The sequence below is a fragment of the Poecilia reticulata genome, chromosome 5 (genome assembly GCF_904066995.2).
Source record: "Poecilia reticulata chromosome 5, P_reticulata-male-v2, whole genome shotgun sequence".
Lineage (NCBI taxonomy): Eukaryota > Metazoa > Chordata > Actinopteri > Cyprinodontiformes > Poeciliidae > Poecilia > Poecilia reticulata.
The window spans coordinates 17,149,024-17,171,786 of record NC_088834.1 but is presented as its reverse complement, the minus strand read 5'-3'; the positions used below and the strand labels follow the sequence as shown (position 1 = coordinate 17,171,786).

The window sequence follows — 22,763 nt, the reverse complement described above, 5'->3', positions numbered from 1 at the left end:
ATACACAGAAATACAGAATTAGTTGAATCTAATTATATAGACAGATTCAAACTGAGTTATAAACTTTCTAATTTGATCTTTGGTGTAAAACAGTGCAGGCTAAAAGTTATCAAAGAAAGATTTCAGTCAAATCCCTTTCCTCAGCAAGCATGTGGCAACAGTGAGAAGGAAAATCTCTTTCTCACAAGGATGTGTTTATTTTTGAACAATAAAAACTGGGCTGGACTTTATAATTTACGTTCATACTTCTCACAGAGATCCATTTATATCAATACTAGAGAAGTAGGGAGATGTTTTTGCCTTTCTGATGTTGTAGAAATCTCTATGAGGAACCTTCTTCTGCGCTGCCAGCTCCTTCATCTCATTCAGCAGGATGTGCATCTGAAATTTGGAGCTCAGGTACTGCAGGCGGCGGTAGCAAAAAGATTTCCTGGAAACGATGCACAGAAGAGACAAGTTTCATTCGAGCTGCACAAAAGAAACACTGCAAACCAACTGGTTTATTGTTTAAAGTAACACTCACACTGGACCGTTGATAATGAGGGACATCATGACGTTCATGTCTGCGATGTACTCCTTCAGGTCAGGATATGGCAGGTCGAGTTCTGTGCTTCTAAAAGAGAAAAACAACTTCAAGTTACACATTCGGTTTGTCCAGCATTCACATAGCTCTTACTCCTAGTTTATGTTTCTTAATTTTATTTTAATTAGAAAGGTTTCTGAAAATTTTGTACATTTACAGACTTAAATTTCTACACTCTCAGGTAGTTTTTTTTTATAATATCCTGGAAATATGGGAACAAACCATTAGTATTATTTGGCTTTGTTATTTATCCCAAACAAATATTGTAGCAAAATAGTTCTGAAGTTGAAATCAAATTCAGCAAAAGCCAACTTTGCAGCTCTATTTTAAAATGGAAAACCCACCTGAGACTTTTCAAATCCCACAAAAACTGATTTTTTAAATCACAACTCGAGATCTGTGATATTTAAAAAAAAACACTGTGAAAAGCTTTTTATTATTATTTTGAATGAGTTAAACAAATCATCTGCATTTATTTGTGGTTTCTACACCCAAACCTCAAAAACCAAATCAAGAAAATCTTATTCCTCATTTGACCAAATATCTGTTTTTAATCTTTATGCAAACATCAATCTCTGCTTCACCAAAAAAGTAAAAACAGGAGGAATCCATAAGAGGGGAAAGTTTGTTGTTGTTTTTTTCACAGCACTTTATATTTAAAAGTAAATCATGACATCAGCAAATATAATCCTCAATACAGAAACAAACACATACTTGTCCATGTTTGTTTTCTTGTTGAAGACATGTATGACCCCATCAACCATCTTACAGCCGTATCCCGTGTCTGGTGGCATGTTCTTGGGGTCCTGATTGTCGTAGGGGTGCGTTTCTGAGACAGGTGGGTGAACAGGGGCATCTGAGAGGAAAAAAGGTTCAAGAGTGAATCTGTTATTTGCGTAAAAAAAAAAGTACTGTGGAATTAAAATCCTCCACTCAAACTGACTCAGTATCTTTGTAGAGACACCATTACACAGTAGTATTATTATTGCTCTCTGATTGTGAAGGAGCGGCAACACAAGTCCTTCACATCTAGTTATTAATGTGGCTATCATTTCAACAGGTTCTGTTCTTCAGTCAGAACTAAAGAACCAGTAGGAGAGATTTAGGGTTAATAACAGTAATATACAGACACAATAATGTATTGATGCCTCGTTATTGTAGTATTGAAAACCATATTTGGTAAACTGTTTATAATACAAGGCTCATACTTACATCAACAACAAAATCAGCTTTTATAGGTGAAAATAAAACCATCAAACACCAACTTCTTTGGTAAAACTTTAATGTTTATTAGTGTCTTGAAAATTTGTCGTTTCAAATCTAACTTCACAAAATCACCAGGCACTGCCCCTCACCTAGCAACCATAACCAGTTTCCTAGCAACGCAAGCTGAGTTCCAGCACCATCTGTTTGAGTTGGGGGGCGTGGCCAGCAGCAGCTCATTAGGATTTAAATTGACAGGAGGCCTTAAAACATCTCATTCTGACAGAGGCTCAAAGTAGGCAGAACTGACCAGACTCAAATCTTATTATCTAAGAATGACTTTGTGCAAAAAGTGTAATGGAAATGTTTTGTATCGCCCATATATTTATCCTAACCTGTTCAAGAAAGCACAATATGTCATATTTACATAAATAATTAGGCTATGGAAATCACATTTGATGAGCAGGAAGTGGGTGTGTGCACAGAGTACCTGCGTCTACAGGGGTCTCTGGTATGTCTTCATAAACTCCCAGTTCCAGAGAGTTCGTCCCAAGGTCCTGCAGGGCGTGAGCTGCGGTCTTACAAAATGTCTGCATGGACCGATAGATGTACTTCTCCCGGATTAACAACGCTTTAACCACACACTTGGCAGCATCTACCAGGTCAGTGAACGGCACCTGGAAAACACATCAAACACAAAAATAAAAATGAACATGAATGCATTTTTGCTTTTGCATGAACGTTCGTTGTTGTATGCAATCTTGTGATTTGAGCTTCTTACCCCACATTTTTCTTCTCCAGATATCGAGACCCGCTGGTACTCCCTCTCCATCGGCATTTCCCGCTCCTTAAAGCCCACGTCAACCGTGTCTACACTTTTCTCCTTCATTAACCTGACACGCACACAAAGAGCACGGCTTAGCACAAAAAACAGACGGCCAGGAGACAAAAACCAGGTGGAAGAAAGAAAAACACTGGTTTTAGTTCAGCAGTTATGTTCATGTTAGTTGTTAGAGAAGGGAATTTTCTTAATGAATTTTCTGGTTTCTGCTTTATTCAAGAAAAGTTTAAGCCAATCAGTGACAGTATATTGCAAATATATTATTATCATAGTATGAATGCAATTTCTTGCTGTACAAAATATTGTTGTTAATCTATTTCAAATAATTTGTTTTGTCATTAAGATGATCAATCTGCTGGATGGCGTTGCACAGCAGTGGATGCCCCCACCTTTCACAGACTGTGCCGAGTTACAGAAATCACTGAAAATGTAAAGAAAATGTTCAACATTTGCCAACAATCCCACCATGACATAACTTTCTGATATTGTGCAGCCGTAACAGCAAACTATTTTACAGGTGGAAATTGGAAAAATTAAATCTACTGACTTTGGGTTTATAGAAAACTCATCTAAATGTTTTTTGGGGGCATTCAATCTTCTGGAGGGAGTTACACTGCAAAAACACCAAATCTTACCAAATATTTTTAAGTCTTGTTTCTACTGCAAATATTTTATTAGACATGAAATAAGACAAAACTAACTTAAAGGTATGTTTTCAGCAAGATATAGGAGTTTGTTTTAAGTAAATAATTCCTCAATATTGATGAAAATGTTCTAGTTTTATAGGCAGATACATTAACATTAACAAGACAGTTTCTCCATGTTTTAAGTAAAATAATCTGCCAATGCAACTAGTACTTTTTCATCAATAATAAAGAAATATTTACTTAAAATAAGCTTCTATGTCTTGCTGATAAGTTGCTTTTGAGTTAGTTTTGTCTTAATTCAAGTGTACTTTGTTGTAGGGTAGATTTTTAGATCTTAGATTTTTTTTCCACTAATAAAAAATTACAACTTTTGTGCTTCTGCAACTTCTTCTGACATTTTTTATTTGTAACATTTTAATTTCTTGCAGTTAGCTTGTACAAAAATCAGCACAACACTGAAACCTCCTTGCTACAGCGTCAAGCTTTTCTTGTGGCCCGGAAACAGATCTGATTGGCTAAAGCCATTGAGCCTTTGCTGATGTCCCAGCAGCGGATCGTTGTTGTCCTGTGAGGGTTGGGATGAAGCGTATTTTAAACAGTGTGTTTAAAACAGAGTGTTTTTCTAGTAAATACCAAAACAGCTGAATTAGTTACAGATCAACTTTTGATCAAAATGTTTTATCCTGCTGGAAAAGGAACCTGGCATTAGGGGATATGTGTGTTATGCAGGAGAGGCTTCCTATGTTCAGGGTTGATGTTTTGAAGTCTCAGGATTTAATATTTTAAAGCCAGAACTATGCCTAATAGATCTCACTGGCTCTGAATGCTAAGATGCTTTCAGCAATGAAAAGGATCAGCTTGGGAACCGGGCTGCAGCTATTTGGAAAAACAGGATTTGACCACCTGGGGACGTTTTCGCTCCAGCTGCCCTTTTTTGGCCACTTTTTGGCACCAACTACTGCATACCAGAGGCAATAAATCCTGCTGTCTGGGAACCCTCTCATCCAATTACCCCTCGGATGTTGTCACTTCAGAAAGTCGCCTTCTTCTTCTTTCTAAAGCTGCAGCTTTAGGGTATACAGACACAACATCAACCCTTTTCCAGATACATTTAAGTCTCCAGATCTGAATTTTATGGAGAACCTGTGGGGTGAGCTGAAAGGAAGAAGACATCAGAGAGAACCCAGAACTTTAAATATTTTAGGGCAGCCACACTCAGCTGGCGGGTCGGCATCAAAAAATGGATCCAGACTCTTTTTCAGTGGATTGTGGGGTTTTTGTAAGACCAAAAAAAAATTTTTATTAAATAATCAGTTACTATTCTTACTCCTTAGCAGTAGGTGGCGATAAGGCCCTGTAATGCAAGTTGATACTAGAGGTGTGCCGATCGATCGGCCACCGATCATAATCGGCTGATTTCCGTGAAAAAGTGTATGATCAGTGATCGCCGTTCACGGTCTCTTGTTGCCGATCACACAAACCGATCACCTGCATCTCATTTTGCAGCCTGCCTGTGCAGCTGGTCTCCTCTTTCCTTCACACTGCGCAAATGTGCAGCAACAAATCCTAAGCGACGTGGAACTATAACGCACTGAGTGAATGGGGAAGTTTGCGTGTTGCGGTGGAAAATTGAAACACGTAGGGTGAAGCATGTCAAAATGCATCAACACGATCTATCACACAATCTAAGATGGCATAAAAACAATGCCATACTGGAGGAGTTTGGCTACATCGAGGCTCACTGCAGTAAAAAAGACATATGGAGGATCAGATAGCAGGTAAAGCAGCGCGCAGCTACAAACACTCACCCGGATTAGCATGACGGTCAGAAAGCTAAACAAATAACCCGCAAAATTATTTAAGTCTTCGAGCTGCGATGTAAGACGCTGGTTCTGCTCTCACTGTTGAACCGCTGCTACACTACAGGTAGTAATATTTCACAGACGGAGCGCCGCTTCTGCTCCACCTGGTAGTGACTCTCACACCGAACCGCTGCTTAAAGCTGCAGCATCTAACTTAAAAAAAAAATTTTTACATATTAAAACTTTCGCTGTCCTAACATGAGACAGATAATCTCTGAAAAAATAATCAATCTCCTCCCTGTTCCCCATAATTACTCCGCTCAGTCAGAAACAACCAATCAGAACTAGCAGTAATCAGTTAGCCGCCATGCTATCAGGAAGTTTTCATTCAGTAACTCAGGTGGCTTAAGGTGGCACTTTATTGTAATGGATCCTGTATTTGCCTTTGAATGTTAAGTTTTATACTTGAATTTCTTTGGCAATGTTGAGAAGTTTTATTTTGACTTTTTGCATTAGTTAGCCTCTTCAGAGCCTTCATATGTCATCAGTCTGTAAAAAGATAGTATTACTGATAGCAGTAGAATTTGCACAATGCCTGTTTTGTTTTTTTCTTGGGAAAAGTTATTAAAAACAAGTTTTTATCTAAATTAAGGTGAATTTATGGTTCCGTTTTCCATCATGCTTATGATTAAAAAAATAAAAATTATGTGATTGGTATCGGTGATCGGCCCTCATGGGTGATCGGAATCGACAGGAAAAAACCTCATCGGCACATCTCTAGTTGATACCACAGAAGAAGATCCATAATATTTGTTTGCATGTCATAATTAAGCTTGGCAAAAAGCATGAATGATGCAGAATATATATGGTATTGACATTCTTTTTAACACTATTTTGACTTTTTTACTGAATATATTTTTTCATGAAATCACAAACTAGATGTGTTGGAAATGTTGCTATCTATTGCTATACCAGCTTTATAATAAATGTTCAATAAAGTGACTAAAATGACCATTTTTGTATATTTACTAGTAAGCTAAAGCTGTATTTTATTTTTCAGAAATTATTATTTTTGCACAAAGCGCAGTTGAGTCTATCATAAAAAAACTAAAATCTCTGAGGTGTTTTTGTTTTCTTTAAAATGCAGCTAATCAAGGTAATATTTTCCTGTCAAGTCAGTGGTTTAAGTTTTCTTCAAGCTAGTTTTTTTGTTGTTGTAATATTTTATTGTACCATCATCTCAGGTTCAAAATGCATCAGATTTTTGCTCAATGAAATTGAGAATTGAAAGATTTCCTAAATTAGGCACCAAAGCTTGACCGGTTAAATAAAAACAATTGTGTTGCCTCGAGATTTTTTTTCCAACCTGAATGAATGTACATAAATTATATAAAAATAAAATAACATTTCAAAACATTTCTATATGAATATTATCCTACTGCTGTAAAAGTTTACACATTTTGACACATCTTTGCCAGAAGTACCAACAAATTAATCTCTAAATGACATATTTCAGTAGTTAGCCTGAGTTATTTTTTATAGGTGCCCATAAGTAATTCCATTAAATCACCAGCAGGGGGGATATTTAGTCCTTCTCAATAGAACAGCATTGTCCACAGTGGGTTCTCCATAACAGAGCATCTAAACAATATAATATTGAAATGTGTGTGTAGTAATTTGAACAAATAAAAGCAGTTAGTATACAAGTTTCTGAGTACAAGTGAACCACACAGACAAAGTCAAACACTGAGATGTCACCTATTGAAGAAAAGCATGCATACTGAGTCAGAGCTCACTCACTCAAGGTCTGCAGCACTGTCGATTTTCATGAAGTCCTGTTTGGCACGCAGTAAGATCTCTGGCTCAAGCCTTGGGGTGATATGCAGAGGCGCAGGATAGTGTGGGCAAGGCAGGGGCAGATGGGCATCAGAGGCAGCGGGAAGAAATTAAGCAAACAGAAGGAGAGACACTGAATACAAGCACAGGCGCCCACTCCAACAAGCACTTTCACTCACACTGCTACACACCCACATCGACACAAAGAGTTTTAACACCAGTTAGTGATGGTAAACCCCGATTGGTAAACAGGAACAAGTCACATATCCCTCCTGCCTCCCCATGATTGGCTTAGTAGCGCAGTTAGCATCGTCCCAGGCAGCTGAGACAGAACCCACCTCCTTCCTAGAGCTGGCAAAGAATAAGATGTACCACTGGAACAGGTGTCAAATGTTGGCTGATTGCTGGGGTCAGTTAGCCCACAAAACTAGCATGTTGGAAGCTGACAAGCAACGTATGCATAGGTGAGAGCGACACTGTGTGTAAGAGCGAGGCGCAGGAAGAGGGCGCAGCTGCGTCTGACCGTCTGAGTTCATTTAAACAGTTGATTTAGCCGACGTTGTGCGTGGAGTTTGTTTGCATTTCCTCACTTAATGTCCTGACTGATTTGCCTCTCCAGGCGGAGCCGCCGCTCCTCCAGCTGCTCGATGGGGCTGTCCTCCGGGAACTCGTACGGCGCGCTCCGCATCTCGCTCTCCGCCATGCTGCGTGTGAACAGCTCCTGGTTCAAACACGGGAAGTTGTAAAATTTATGGCGTCATAAACAGGAGATCATGTAAATATTAATGTACGCAGGGGGCATAAGAGCGACAGCAGGGCTTGCACAAACACTGTACCATCTGTTACATTTACAGATGAATAATCCCTGATATTTTTTTCACATAGGAATCAAGAACTTCCATGTATTTTCTAGTTATTTTATATAACAGACCAATACGTTTTGAGGAAAACATGGCTTTGAATATGCTTTGCTGATAAATGTAAAAAGTGAGGAAAACATTTTCATTCAGTCCTCTTTGCTCTGATACCCCTAAATAAAACCTAGACGGCTCAAATAATCCGACGAGTGGGAAGAAGAAAACCATTGTTAAAACAAACAAAGCCATGTGAGGCGCTGGTTTGCAGCTTATCACAAACCATGTGATATTCTGCTCAGTCAGGATCAGATTGCACTTATTTGGCCTCTTTAAACAATACCATGTAAACACAGCTCCCATGATGAAATACTGTGGTGGTGCTATCGTGTTGGGAAAAGTTTTGTTTTTCTGCAACATTGATAAGAAAGGTGAGTTGATGGGATGAAGCTAAAAAGAGGAAACCTATAAAGAGGAAAACAGGACAATGTTTAGCCTTCTGGGAGTAAATCAACACTAACCAGCAAGAGATACAAATAAAATGGTTTCCATTAAATACTAAGCATGTGTCAAAGTAGTTCAGATCTCCAAATGGAAATCGTTGCAGAAACCTGACACTTAAAAGACGATTTCTGTCCAATCTGACTGAGCTGGAGATGTTTCTCAAAGGTAAAAATTTTAGTCTCCAGATGGTGGAAAAACAGCCCCAAAAGTAGCTACAATTGAAATTCAGTTACTCTCATGGAGCTAAAATCCCAATAAAATGCTCTGAAGTTTCAGGTTTTAACAAGATGTGAAAAGATAAGAGAAATAAATAAGTTCATAGTGCACTGCTCTCTCAGACTGGTTCCTTAACAGAGCAGCTGTTTTATTTATTATGCACCGTTTTTAAATGCAGAGGATTAAAGTTCAATTGTTGACTGGATGGTGTATTCTTTGTGTTTTTATTATGTAAAGCACCTTGAATCGCCTTTCTGCTGAAAGGTGTTATACAAATAAACTTAGAGTCTAAATTTACCTGTACCTCTTTTCACCCTTCTAGACCGGAACGTGTCGACGACACGGCCAAATTTGCAGTACCGTAATTCCGCCACACGTAGCGCTATCTGAAAAATTCCAACGGTTTCTGAAAGGGGAGACGTTGCACTTTCCAGCCAATATCGGGTTGTTAGGTAATTTCACAGCTGCAGCTGCAGAGAGTGTAATTAATCCGGGGGGCACTCGTTTAATAGACGGTAAATTGCGAAAATAACTTGCTGGATATTGAAAGTTCCAGTTGTTATGGATATATGGGTAAATATATCATCTCACAGGACATTTAAATAACTACTCACAATTAAAATAAGGAAGAAATATATAGGCAGACATTTGAAATTTAGGAGTAAAGGGTTAAAATAACACACACTAAAACTGCTCAATTTAATAAATATGCAGCTCCGGAAAAAACTAAGAGCCCACTGCAGTGATCCCAACTTTTAAATGTTCATTTTACTCAAACATTTACCTATAAAAATGAAGTAAAATTAGAGAAATTGATCATTTTGTAGCAGTTTCTTAATTTTTTTCAGGGTTAAAATTTTAATATCACCTCAGCAAGCTCTTTGTACTTTTCCTCCATGGATGTTCGCAGGTCGACTGGGTACTGAGAGAGAGAAATTGGTGTCCCAGGGAGGGATCTCTGGGGCTTGAGGGTCTTGGGTCCCGACACACCACACAGATCTGAAACAGTAAACAGGAAGAGTGAAACTTTAGTTAAAAATACAGCTTTAACTAAATATTCTGTGGAGTAAATTTGAAAACTGCAACTACATAAAACACGTCTTCATCCATCATGATTTAAAGATGTGTCATCACTGAAAAATGAACATGTCTTGAAGAAATTAGCTAATTACATTAAATCATATCAATAATGCAAGATTAAAAAATAAGAAAATCTTTTTATAGAGGTGTGTCGATCGATCGGCCACCGATCATAATTGGCCGATTTCCGTGAAAAAGTGCATGATCGGTGATCATTGGCTCTTGTTGCCGATACCGATCACCTGCATCTCATTTCGCAGCCTGCTTGTGCAGCTGGTCTCCTCTTTCCGTCACTCTGAGCAAGCGCGCAGCAACAAATCCTAAGCGATGAGGAACAATAACGCACTGAGTGAATGGGGAAGTTTGCGTGTTGAGGCGGAAAATTGAAGCACGTCAAAATGCATCAACACGACGAATCTAATATGGCATAAAAACAATGCCATACATGACGGAGTTTGGCTACATCGAAGCTCACTGCAGTAAAAAAGACATACGGAGGATCAGATAGCAGGTAAAGCAGCGCACAGCTACAAACACTCACCCGGATTAGCATGACGGTCAGAAAGGTAAACAAATAACCCACAAAATTATTTAAGTCTTCGAGCTGCGATGTAAGACGCTGGTTCTGCTCTCACTGTTGAACCGCTGCTCCGCGCTACAGGTTAAGTAATATTTCACAGACGGAGCGCCGCTTCTGCTCCACCTGGTAGTGACTCTAACACTGAACCATTGCTTAAAGCTGCAGCATCTAACCTAAAAAAATAAATTTTACATACGTATTAAAACTTTCGCTGTCCTAACATGACACAATCTCTGAAAAAATAACCGATCTCCTCTGCCTCCTCCCTGTTCCCCATAATTAAATTACTCCGCTCAGTCAGAAACAGCCAATCAGAACTAGCAGTAATCAGTTAGCCGCCATGCTATCAGGAAGTTTTCATTCAGTAACTCAGGTGGATTAAGGTGGGTGGCTCTTTATTGTAATGGATCCTGTTTTTGCCTTTGAATGTTAAGTTTTATACTTGAATATCTTTGGCAATGTTGAGAGGTTTTATTTTGACTTTTTGCATTATTTAGCCTCTGCACAACCTTCATATGTTTTCAGTCTGCTAAAGATAGTATTACCGATAGCAGTACAATTTGCACAATGCCTGTTTTGTTTTTTTCCTTGGGAAAAATGATTAAAAACAAGTTTTTGTCTAAATTAAGGTGAATTCATGGTTCCTTTTTCCACATAATGTAACCGGTAGTGCTTATGATTAAAAAAATAAAAATTATGTGATCAGTATCGGTGATCAGCCCTCATGGGTGATCGGTATCAGCAGGAAAAAACCTGATCGGCACATCTCTATCTTTTTAGCTTTCTTTTACTAAAGACAGTATTATAATTAAGTCTTTGGAGTAGAAAGAAAAGCAGAAATCTATTAGAGTTACAACTTATGCTGCTGTGTTGCAAAGAAAAGACCTCCGTCTACTTATTTCAGCACAGATTTAGTTATCTAAATCTTTGTTTTTTATTTAGACTTGTACTATATAAACCATATTTCAATTTAAAACAAGTGTATAGAAGACTAAGACTGTAATGCAGGTACTTTAAGTCAGCAGAGGTTTGGAGAAATCCTGTGTGGTCTTTGCGTTGACATACATTTTAACGCAGATTAACTCCGTCTGATACATTCATAATACTGAACTGAACTGGCACCCAGTACAAAGAAAACCGTTTACAGGTATTTTAGTCTGTTGACAGCAAAGACCTGTAGCCAAACAAGTGAAAGCAGGAACATAAACTGGAGATATAAATAGAGAGAAATTGCAGTTTGGTTTGCCAAAGATTACAGCGTCTGGAGTTTTAAGTGGAGAAAAATTATTTTAGCAGAGCCAAGTTTGGTTCAGACACCACAGATTAGTCTCAAGAGGTAATTTAAGAAGTTTACATCTTAAAAGCTCTGAACAATGGGGTTGTTTAATAAAATGGTGTATGGAACTGAAAATGGTTATAAATGCAAACACAGCACTCAATGTTGCGCAACATTTATAAAAAAAACTCCCTTTGTTCCCAACTTCCAGTCTGTAGAACCGCAACTTATTTTTTCATCAAAGAGATGAGAATCAAACTTCCAGCTTTTTTTTTTTTTACCCACATGTAGTTCCTGACATGCCTGAGTGTGGAAAAAAGCAAAAATTTCCACTTGCACTCCAGACTAAACCATACATAATCCACTGACACACATACCGTTAAGAGTTAGTTTCTGACTACAGTGATGCATTTTAAGACAGGAGCACCATGGTTAAATGGACAAACACGGTAATTCACTCAAGTCTCTGGATTTTGGAGTGGCACGCTCTCGTTTCTCCATAATTGGAGCAATTATTGGTGCCGTGCCTGGGCAGCGACAATTAGTTTCTGCCATCTGCTGTCTGCCACTGAAGCGGTAGAGCTAGGAGTGAGTAAAGGGGATCTTCATTGTCCACAGTAAATTAATGTGGTGTGGCGTTTTAATATGAATGCAGAAGGGACCAGTAACAATTTCAAAATGAGCTACAGTGCTAGCAAAAATTACTGAAGTAAAACTCATGGCTGTTGCTCTCCATCTGAAAATGTTACGATGGCGTAAATGTGAAGAACTGAAGTGCATTTTTAATCTGCTTTTCTTTAAACTTCAGAAAAACACAAGGCAATTAAATAATAGTTACAGGGGTATGAAAACCCGCTAGAAAAATGCACCACACTTTGAATAATACTGTAATTTTGAGACCAAATCATAAAATTGTTCAGACAAATGTTATTCAAATTTCTCGAATTACAATGTAAAATAACAGACAGTAACTTTTTAGTTTATATGCACAGTTTTAAAGAAGAAATAATGTTCAATACTACAAAGTGAACAACATCAACAAGGGAAACGTAGCTTAGTTTTCCCCAGAATTACTAGAAAACATATCAGGACTCCAATTAACATCCAATATAAATCTTACAGAAAAACAAAAGAATTTGCACATACTAAAAAACTATTAATCTTAATTTATGACTTGGGGCTTCTCTTTGGAGATTTTTTAAAGACAGTATGGAAGTCATACTGACAGACCACCTTTCATACTTTACATAATACTTAATCTTCCTTGTTTTAGTGCATTTCAGTGAATCTCTGCACAGCCCTACGGTTTGACAGCCATCCTCTCGGTTTGATCCTGGCGTGATGTTTACTGCGAGTGTTTCTGCCTATTTAGAAGAAAATACCACAACCATTCATCACTGTGACAAAATCATGATACAAATAGGTAACACCGACAATAGTATCCATCCTGGTGTCACATTCCTGACGCTCTGCACGCTGATATACCCTCATTAAATTTCCCTGCAGTTGGTTCTGCTCTACAAGGACTTTGTGCAATCTTTTTCTTCTGCAGATTCAAAATCAAAAATGTTGCCAATTCAAATTTTACCTTTTTTAACGTTGAGATTAATGTCATGTTTAGAACAGAATTGTGCAAATTTTGACTTTTACTTCCATAAATCCATTTTGAAGTCAGATATTTACAACGCCAGTTTCAAATCGTTATAGTCATATTATGCAGGATTTTGGATGAGTTTACATCAGTTTTATCTTTCTAATTTTTTAACATGATAATGAACCAAACACGAAGAGTGTTCCTAATTGAAAGTCCTCTGCAGTGGTTTACAAAAACAACCACCAAGGTTTGCTTGAATTTGACTGGTGGAGCCTTGATTTGCTTCATTTGCATGCGGCTCAGCTCTTTGCACTTTTTAATCCAACCTTTTCTAAAAGTACATCCTGTTTGGCTCGCAAAGGATTAACTGAGGTATTTGTTAAAATATTTTTTAAAAACTGCCACGGCCAAATGGTTACAATTCAAGTTCCTTCCCACGCAACCAAATTAATTTTAACTTTACTGCTTCTTGTAAATACCTTTCTGACAAAGGCCCTGTGTTGGTGGACTCTACAGATTTTTAAAAACAAACTGAGGTGATTAAAAGCTAAGCTGAAGGCTGAATCCTATTTTCCAGGGTTACCCCTCCTCCCATCCTTTGCCACATAATTGAGGAAATAGTTGAAATATCCCATAGAAAAATGGGACACTCCTTCAAAAAGCTGATACTTCATCAATTCTCACTCAGTTTCCATGCATTTATGCATAACTCAATATGCCTTGACAGGTCACAAAAACATAAAGATCGTGTGATTTAACCTTTAGCAGATATCAGGGTACAAATTCTTTATACTAGAAATATTAATATAATAACAGAAAAACCCTAAAATGTAGTTATCTAACTAATTACAAACATTTACGCTGTTTTTATACTTATTAACAATAATAAAGTGTGACACCAGAAACACTACTTTAGTTGAGGGATGAAATATGAGTTAGAGGTCAAAGAGTGAGGATTTGGGGTGAAATGGGATAACTATTAGTTAAACTTTTATAAACTAAATGCATATTTCTGTGCAGAAAAGGTTTTAATTTGATTCAATAAAGCTTCTTAAATGATGTTTTTCTTTTATAACCCAAACAAAAGACCGCTGAGGATCATCCATTACATCTGAGTTGTCCAATGAGTGCATGGTTAATTCCCATTTTGAAAAAAGAGTTTCAGGACAGAAATTAGGATAATAAGTCATTACACCACATAACTAGTTTTGTTTTTGATACATGTATTGTTTAGTTATGCAAGCTGAAGACATTTAATCAGTTTAAATCATGACTATAATAATTGAGAGAAACAAATTAAATGAAGGCTGCCGGATCCGCTGTGCTGCTGAACTGGACCGGATAAAAGAGGACATTGAGAAACGTCAAAAAAAAAAAAACAACCTCTGTGGCGTGTGTAAAGAATCAGAGCCCCAAACTAATTTATTTTGGTTTGGTGAGAGAGATGCCAGTAAAAGTTTTTGTAAGTCTTTACAGACTTTAGTCATGAGAGGCAGAATGAGGACACGCGCTTCAGGTGTTCCTTAGCAACCACCGCTCGCTGAGAATAAACCTGTTTTGCATCCACGTCTTGAACGCATCATCAATTTTCATCATTAAGATGTAAAAAAAAAAAAGATTAGACTCACTTTCTAACCTGCTAGAGCATCATTTTATCACTTTACATAAAAATTATATATTAACCTGCACAAGGAAAAAGTATTTTAGTACGAAAGGAAAACTTAATAGGCCAATTGTTCCTTTAGATCAGATAAACATCTGAGACAGATGGCAGCTCGTTAACACAACACCATCAGAAGCAGGAGGAAGGTCAGTGTGTTCAGGTGGACTGAAAAGTGAGAGCTCAGCGGTACACAGCGTTTCCTACAGGCTGGCTGAGGGGCGAAGTGGTAATGAAGACATGAGTTTCAGTTTCAGACACAACGGCGCCGCCTGCCTTTCTGGTTTGATTCAGGAATCCTGAAGTCTTGAATGTTTAGATCCTACAAATGTTGCAGGATGATAAATTGCCTCAGAAATCTTTGCGATAAACGGTGGATGTAATCGTTTTGAGACCGTTTTCATAATGGCACAATGATGTAAGTTCACCCTGTCAGAGACACTTTCATTTAGTTAAGAACAAAATAACAAAAACTATACATAAAAATAAATAAAAACCAAACAAAACCAAAACATTAAATAAAATTCATTATAAAGTCATGCAACAAATGTTAATCATCAGAATGGAAATTATTGAGGTCATTTTAATGCACCTACAAACATTCACCAACTACACTTAATATAAAGATCAAATTTACGGAACCACATCAGTGTGATAATGCTATCTTTGTTCTTTCACTTCTCTGTCTCTTGAGCTCTTCTTCCAGGTTTCTGAGTGCTGGCGTCTTATCCCAACACACAGCCACTCTTTCTGGACCCTCATCTGTCACCACAAGCTTGTCAGTGCAACATTTTTAAACGATACGCACCCACGCCTCACAGTGAACTGCTAAAACTCCTGCTAACACAAGAGTCACAACAGCAAGCTCTTCATTACAAAAGGTACTGTTTATGATTGTTGATTGTGAGCTACAGTACCTTTATCTGTCTGTCTTGTCCTGAACTCACAGTCTTCGTTGTGGCAGCAGTGGCCTTGTTTGAGCTCTTGCGGGATGCTGGGACATGTAACTAGGCCTGGGACGGCCGATTGGACCCTCCCCCGCTGGTACAGTGGAAGACAGAAAGAATGACAGCAAACGGAGAGACCGAACACTCTGGAGACACAACGCTGCTCTGACACCGGGATCTCACAGCTCCTTTTGTCTCTCCTGCTGTAAGTGTCGCTGCTGAGGCAGTTTCCCCCCCTCTCTTTCCTTCTTTTCCCCTGATTCTGTGTCACAGCTGCTTCCTGGATCGCACCGGTTTACAGTGCATGAACAGCAGAGCCTTCAAGCTCCCGGATTTAAATACTGGGTTGGTGCATACCACGTGGCAAGAAAGGGGAAGGGCCTGGGAGGACTGCATCATGCTCTATTGTGCTGAAAATGGAGGGGGAGCCGGGATAAGTAGCCACTCCTCCTCCTCCCACCTCTTTTTCACAAGGCTTCACTTATCTGACGACTGCAAAGCTGCACAAAACACTGATATCAGTGTTATTTGTTTTAGCTGATGACTTTGTTGCACTGTTATCGCTGGCTTTTGTTTTCTGGGGTTTGTGAAACTCTAAAATGCCTATCGGTTTCACATGACACTGCCACGAAAACTGTGGAAAATCTCAGCAATTTCATAAGTGAGCGCATGAGGCTTCATTTGCAATCACGTTAGCGTGGTGATTAGATAATTTACACACTTCCTCCCATGTTTCCTCTTTATTCACATGATGCCCAGGAAGCGACTTCTTTCTCGTCTCATGTGACAAATACTTTATTGTAACTTACAGCAGCTTGTCTTTATTTACTGAGCGTCTTACAGGCAATTAGAGCTTGTAAGACATGAAAGAAATCAACCTTGTAACACATCTAAGAAATTCAGTTGATAACATATGATATCTGAAATAAATTTTAAACCCATAATTGTGTCACTAAAACATAAAAAAAAACAAATTAATAAAAAAATGCAGCCTTTTTGTAAATGAAAGAATACTATACTTCAGATTTTTTTTAAAAATGACTTAAAAGAAGTAAGAATTTTTTTATATAACATTTGAGATTAAAGTAATACTCTCCCATAGAATTAAAAATAGGTACTTTGAGTTTTATATTGCCAAATTGGTTTAGTTTAGTTTTGCTTGCTTGTCCCATCAGTTATTTTTTGGCTTGCTTTGAGTTGGTACTTAGATGCCTTAATTTAACTAGTTTGTTTCTGTTGCTTTAAACTCAATAAAAACATAAACCTGCTCCATGTGTCTCCCGTTTTGTCTCGACTCCACAGGTCAGGTCGCGACATGTGTCAGTAGCATTTAAACCTCGCAGAGCTGAAGCAGAAAACGGTATTTTTCAGAGCTACCATTCAAATCCAGAAGCAAATGGGCAGAAGGTACCGGCAATCTGAAACCAGAAGTTACACAAAAGAGAAACAGATACGTCAAGAGGCCCTGAATCTAAGAAATAAACTAGTTTTGTGCAACGCCGTCATGCAGCCAGTCAACCACACAGGAAACGTTGACGGAAAGGCTGATGCGGTTTTAGTCGGTGACATTTAGAAACAATCACAGAAAACGGTAAGACTGAGAGAGGAGGAGCCGCTCACAAGGTATTCAGTGTTGAATGTATTTATGGCTTTTCAGAGAACGAAGAAACAACAGAGCGAGGTTTCATTTCAGATGCATACAAACACTTTATTACAACTGGAAATATATATGTGACAAGAGCTACTTATATGACATTTATATTTTTATTCCAATATTCAGTTATTTAACAATTTATATATATATTTTTATATCTCAGCTTTGCCCATCAACACTAATAAGCAGAGCTGACACAGCTCCAGTCTGTAGGTTAACTTATGAAATGTTTGTATCCCTCATAATCCCTAAGACGTATGATTTTTATTTATCTACTTGTTCTGTCTTACTTTTTAAATAAGTAAATACAAAATGATTCATTTATTTCCGGGTTGTTTTGTCCTCCTTACCAAGTAGCATAAGGCTTCAAATAATTACCTGAATAGTCTGGATGTGGAACAAGATGATTGCCCCATTATGATTTCATATTTTCATTACATTCCTGTAAAGAGTAGCTCAAATGAGTTCCTCTTACGTTTCAACAATCTCCCATAAAAATGTCTTACAGGAAAAGAAAAAAAATCTCTACAGCAAAACTCAGTTAGAGGAAAATAAGCAAAAGGCTCAACTCGCTGATTTTTAAAGAGCCATTTAGAAAAGAAGATCAAGTGAATCTCAAATTCAAAGATTAAGATTGATTGTCTTGATCAGAGCTTAGTAAAACACAGCTGAGCAGCACTGTTTCAGTATTTGGAAGATGATGACCTTTTAGGAAACATGAAGATGTGACCTCCAAGTCCCTGGTAAACAAACTCTTAAAAGAGAATCTGAGACTTCCTGCTATAAAACTGGCAAAGAAATAGCAGGAAAACAGCACTTTCAGTCATTTTTATGCAAAACTCGGGCAAAACAGTTTTTAAAAATGTTCCTCTTCTTGGTCCAGATATTTAAAAGTCGGTGTATTTTAGTATAGGATGAGCTGCAGTATGAAAATCCAGACGCACAGATTTAATGTATTTACATATGTTTTCTATACTAATACCACCTGCACTTAATGTTCATTTGTCTAACATAAACCAATAATTTTCTACAAAACAGCAGCAGAACTAACTCGTAGACAATCTGCACATTATATAGAATTACAGTTGTCGTCACAATTGAAAGGCAAATAATTATATTTTAAATCTCGGCATTCAGGTTCTTTATGCTAATGATATATTTATGGCTGGTTGAGTGGACTTTCAATGGTCTTTAAGTTTTAGAGATCAAGACACGATGGTAAAATTTTATTTGACAGGGTGTGCATAAACATAACGCCTGTCATGAACATGAATAAGTCTTTATGAATGTTTATGACTGTTGTCATGAAGTGTCATTCGGTAAATAATGACACTTTTAATCCAAAATTGAGGTAAAAGTTGCATTGAAAGTCCATTAAAAATTCCAACTTTGCATTAAAGTGTCTTTATTTACAAACTAATCCAGAGTTGGTACTTTTAATGAAAATGTTAAAGCAACTTTGCATTAAAAGTGTCATTATTTACCGAATGACACTTCATGGCAACAACCAGACATTCATTCATGTTTCATGTTTCTAACAGGTGTTATGTCATGTTTATGTCAGTTACACCCTGTCAAATAAAGTGTTACCAACATGATAATGATGGAGGGACAATCTGGGTCAATATTCAACAATCAACCTTCTATGATAAAGTTGTTTTAAAGAAAACAAGTAAAAACATTTACACTTGAATAAAAAGAAGATTTAGCATCGACAACGTTATAATTTAAAGGAACTATGAAAGACAGTATCGTGAGTCGGGTTTTTATTTGCGACCTCCACACGACTCCCACCATTATTACTTCTCAGCACATCCTTTTCCCCCGATGCCAATCAGCAGCACCAGAGAGAAACTCAACACGACTCGTCCCTCCCCGTTTTAAAGAGCCGGCTTTACTGTCGACGACTCTGCTCGACAGATCTAATCTCCATGTCGGGAGCCAAATTCCCATGAGAAAAATAGGACAAACATTCACAAAAACAGTTTTCTTAGTATTCACAATGATGTGGCTATTTTGTAATTTGTCAACCACAAAAGTTTTCAGGCGATAACAGAGAAACATTCAAAAATAAAACAGAGATACGACTCTCATTGTCCCATACCAATCATCTGGGATCATTCTGACCGTATTTTCTGTCAGCTCAGCTCTCATCGTATCTGAATATAGCAGAGCTACTCTGTAACTTGACACTGTCAGCATTTAACACTTGTAACTTATACTTGTTCGATTCTTATGCTGCAAGACGTCAATATCCCATCTCAGAGATAAAACCCCACTTAAGGACGACATTCAGGAGCAACAAGAGGTAAAATGCTGCTGTTTTCTGTTTTTATGTCTGAAGTTATTTGCTTGTTTGGTTAAATGTGTTGCAGCAATTATTTAAGGAATTGCAAAACATATTAACTTTCTTTGCAGGTAAATATTATTGATACATTTAGGAGATAAATGCTTAAACCTTTACTATAAAGGATTTTGACTTATTTTACACAGCAATTACACACAACATTTTATTGAACAATGACAGAAAATGATAATAATCCACTAGAATTTGTGTTTTAAATTTTGACTGAAAAAAAAAACGATTTACACATTCATGTAAACATCATTAATGTAAAAAAAATTACTGAGAATTTAGTGTGATCCACATTTGGCCCAACTAAATTTTCCCCAACAATTTATAAATAATCAAAGTATGTTTACCATTTACTGGTGTTACAAAACTGCATGTTGCTACAGGATATTGTGCATACAAAGTAGATAAACGACTCAAAATCATCAATTATTAAAGCAACATAACGTATCCTGGGAGCAGGCACAAAAATCTTGAATGGTTAGTAAAAAAAGATGGATAACTGAACCTCACACCCCACATATTACAGAACTAAACATACACTAAAACCTGCAACAACAAAAAAACGCAAATACTGCAAAAGGCAATGTATGAAAATATTTGAAATGTATAAAGCATCTTAAGTTTACAAACTTAGAAAAAAAGTAGTAAGAAGTGAAGTTCTGAATAAAAGTCACAAGAAGTAAAAACTGACCAGACGTGAATAAATTTGCTCATTTATCTGAACAAATTGCTGCACAATTATTTGCACCTGCATGACTTACTCACACATCAACATTATAACTTTTGATCTTTTAATATCTGTGCAACTTGCATGATTTTTTCCCTCACAAAGCCAGTGTGCTCACAGAGATCAGTCACTGTGGACTGTCGTGGCAGACAATAGACTTGTGAGCTCAGAAGCTAATAAAAAGTAAGCCAGCGACCAAACATCAGCTGACGCTGGCTCGTCTCTGAGCGAATGTGGAGGATTAAATGAAAGAGGATCTCTGCTAGGAGCAGCACAAAGCGGAGAACTTAACTGTGTCTAACCAGTGAAATGCATCTTAATCATGCAGTGCTCCTGTTCATTTAGCAAATTACCTCAGTGAGAGTTTTCAGATGTTGAGTCTACCTGCTGTGAGTTTGCGTGGACGATGCTTGTGTTTGTTTTGAGAGGATACTGGAGGCTCTGGGCTGTCTGGAGGCCCTCTGCAACAAAAAGCCCACCTGTTGGTGGGGTGAGAGATTTCATGGCCTTGATTCCCTGCTCTACAAAATCCCTTTTCCAGAATAGCCATGTTACATGGGAAGCAACAGAGCTATTATTAGCAGAAAAAAAGCCCAGGAATTTTCCACCCAAACACAGGAAGATTTGGTCATCGCTTCATGCCTGACCGCAGGGCGGCCAGAGAGCAGAGACACTGACTACCAGCAACTTGTTTAACACTGATGTGCTGAAAATACGACGTTTCCGTGTCAGATGTCTCCCTCTAGCTGCAAAAGGCTAAAGGATCTTAGAAAATAAACAAGGATGTAGCAGGCGACTCATTTTTACCACTGAATAGAGAAATATTTGGACGTTTTCTGCAGTTTGATGTTCAAACCAAACTGACCGCATGTTAATAAGGGTTTGATGGGATATTAAAAAAAGAACATTAGAAGCAGCCATTTTGTTTATTTCATGTAACAAGTTTTGTTTTCAAGATGATCTTCATGCACAACCTCTTGCCAAGATAAAGCTTCACATTGTTCCTGAGGACTTTTTGTTAATCGTGCTTTTATATATTTTCAATTCATTTTAGTTTATTATTTGTACAAAAAGTTATTGCATCCAAGTAGGCCTGTCATAAATTATGTTGGACAATAAATTGTTCCAGTAACTATTGTGATAAATGATAATATTGTTGTTTTGACACAATTTTCAAGTGATAATGGCATATAAATGAAACTTTGCCTTGTGAAAAATCAGTAAACTTTAATTTTGTAAAAATAAAAATTAAAAAACACTTGAAACTGGATGTGGAAGAAAAATAAGTATCATTCTTAACCAGATTAAATGACAACATCTACCTGTGGATGAAAAGTGTTTGTATGCACAAATTGTTGATATTGTCTGAATATGTTTTATTTTATGGTTGAGGAACTGAAGAAAAATTCCCACCCTGGTGGAAAACAAAATTTTATCCAATCCAATCCTAAAATAATAATAAGTATCCAAAATAAACCATGACAATCAAAAACAAAAAAGAAAATGAAAAGAAAAACAAATAAAATTAACTATGATGTCTGTATAAACATAATAATAATCCGAATTGAAAAAAGTTAATTTTAACTTATCATGAAGCAGGCTTAAATCTTTTAGCACAACTTTGCGACGACGACTCCGATTCGATGTAAGCTGCAGTTCCAGCTAATTGCAGACGTCAAACAGTGCAAGAAGGACGGTAAAGTTTGCAAGAGCTTTTAGGGAGCTGCCACAAGTAAAAACTGGTACTGCATATGCATAATTTAAGACACCAAGACCTAAAATGACAGGGAACGTGTTTAATAATGAACCAGAACAGAGGAGAACTGCAGGAACCGCTGGACAACCGCATATTTTGGGACGACTTACAGAGAACCTCATCACCGCAGTTTGAACCTGCAGTTGCCTTTTTATCAGAAGACTTGTTTATGTCTGTAGATCAAGATAAACCTCATAAACAGGACACACAAAAGATGTAGCGTAGTGGAACTAAACACGTTGTTTGGAAACGTTGATGACTCGGGGTTCATGACTTGTTCACAACTCCATGCTCACAACAGCGACAGTAGATGTTTACAACACTAATTTGCTGTCAGAGGGCAAGCAGGTTGATGTGGTCTGAGGAGAGAAGTGGCCCAGATCTGGTGCTCAAAACAGACTGCGAGAAGCACAGGACCCAGCCAAGCGGCTAATTGAGAGGACTTGGATGACTGCATGGATGGAGAGACTTCTAAGTTATTTATTACTGCGCCAAGCACAGGCCTCCTCAGCAAATTTCATAAAATGTCTGTCAGAGGGAGGTACTGCTTCAGATATGCAGTCGCATCCCTCCAAACAGGAAAGTTGCACAACACTAAGGCATCACCCAGTTTCAAGACAAGTTAATATTTACATGAAATGATCTTT

General features: G+C 37.6%; 1 protein-coding gene across 5 annotated transcripts in view; it reads right to left on the bottom strand.

Annotated features, from left to right (window-relative positions):
• The window catches only part of ampd2a (adenosine monophosphate deaminase 2a), a 37,963-nt gene that overhangs the window by 8,952 nt on the left and 6,248 nt on the right, over nt 1-22,763 (bottom strand). For 3 of the 5 annotated variants that reach the window (XM_008409815.3, XM_008409816.3, XM_008409811.3), the window contains 8 exons: nt 9,355-9,485; nt 7,503-7,633; nt 6,877-6,945; nt 2,568-2,679; nt 2,277-2,463; nt 1,298-1,439; nt 524-613; nt 301-430 (listed from right to left, as the gene is read on the bottom strand). In XM_008409815.3, coding sequence (XP_008408037.2) covers nt 301-430; nt 524-613; nt 1,298-1,439; nt 2,277-2,463; nt 2,568-2,679; nt 6,877-6,945; nt 7,503-7,633; nt 9,355-9,485 — 992 coding nt within the window. Of the gene's footprint in view, nt 1-300; nt 431-523; nt 614-1,297; nt 1,440-2,276; nt 2,464-2,567; nt 2,680-6,876; nt 6,946-7,502; nt 7,634-9,354; nt 9,486-15,593; nt 15,726-22,763 lie in introns of those variants that run through there. The other 2 variants (XM_008409817.3, XM_008409814.3) reach the window with 2 other exon arrangements.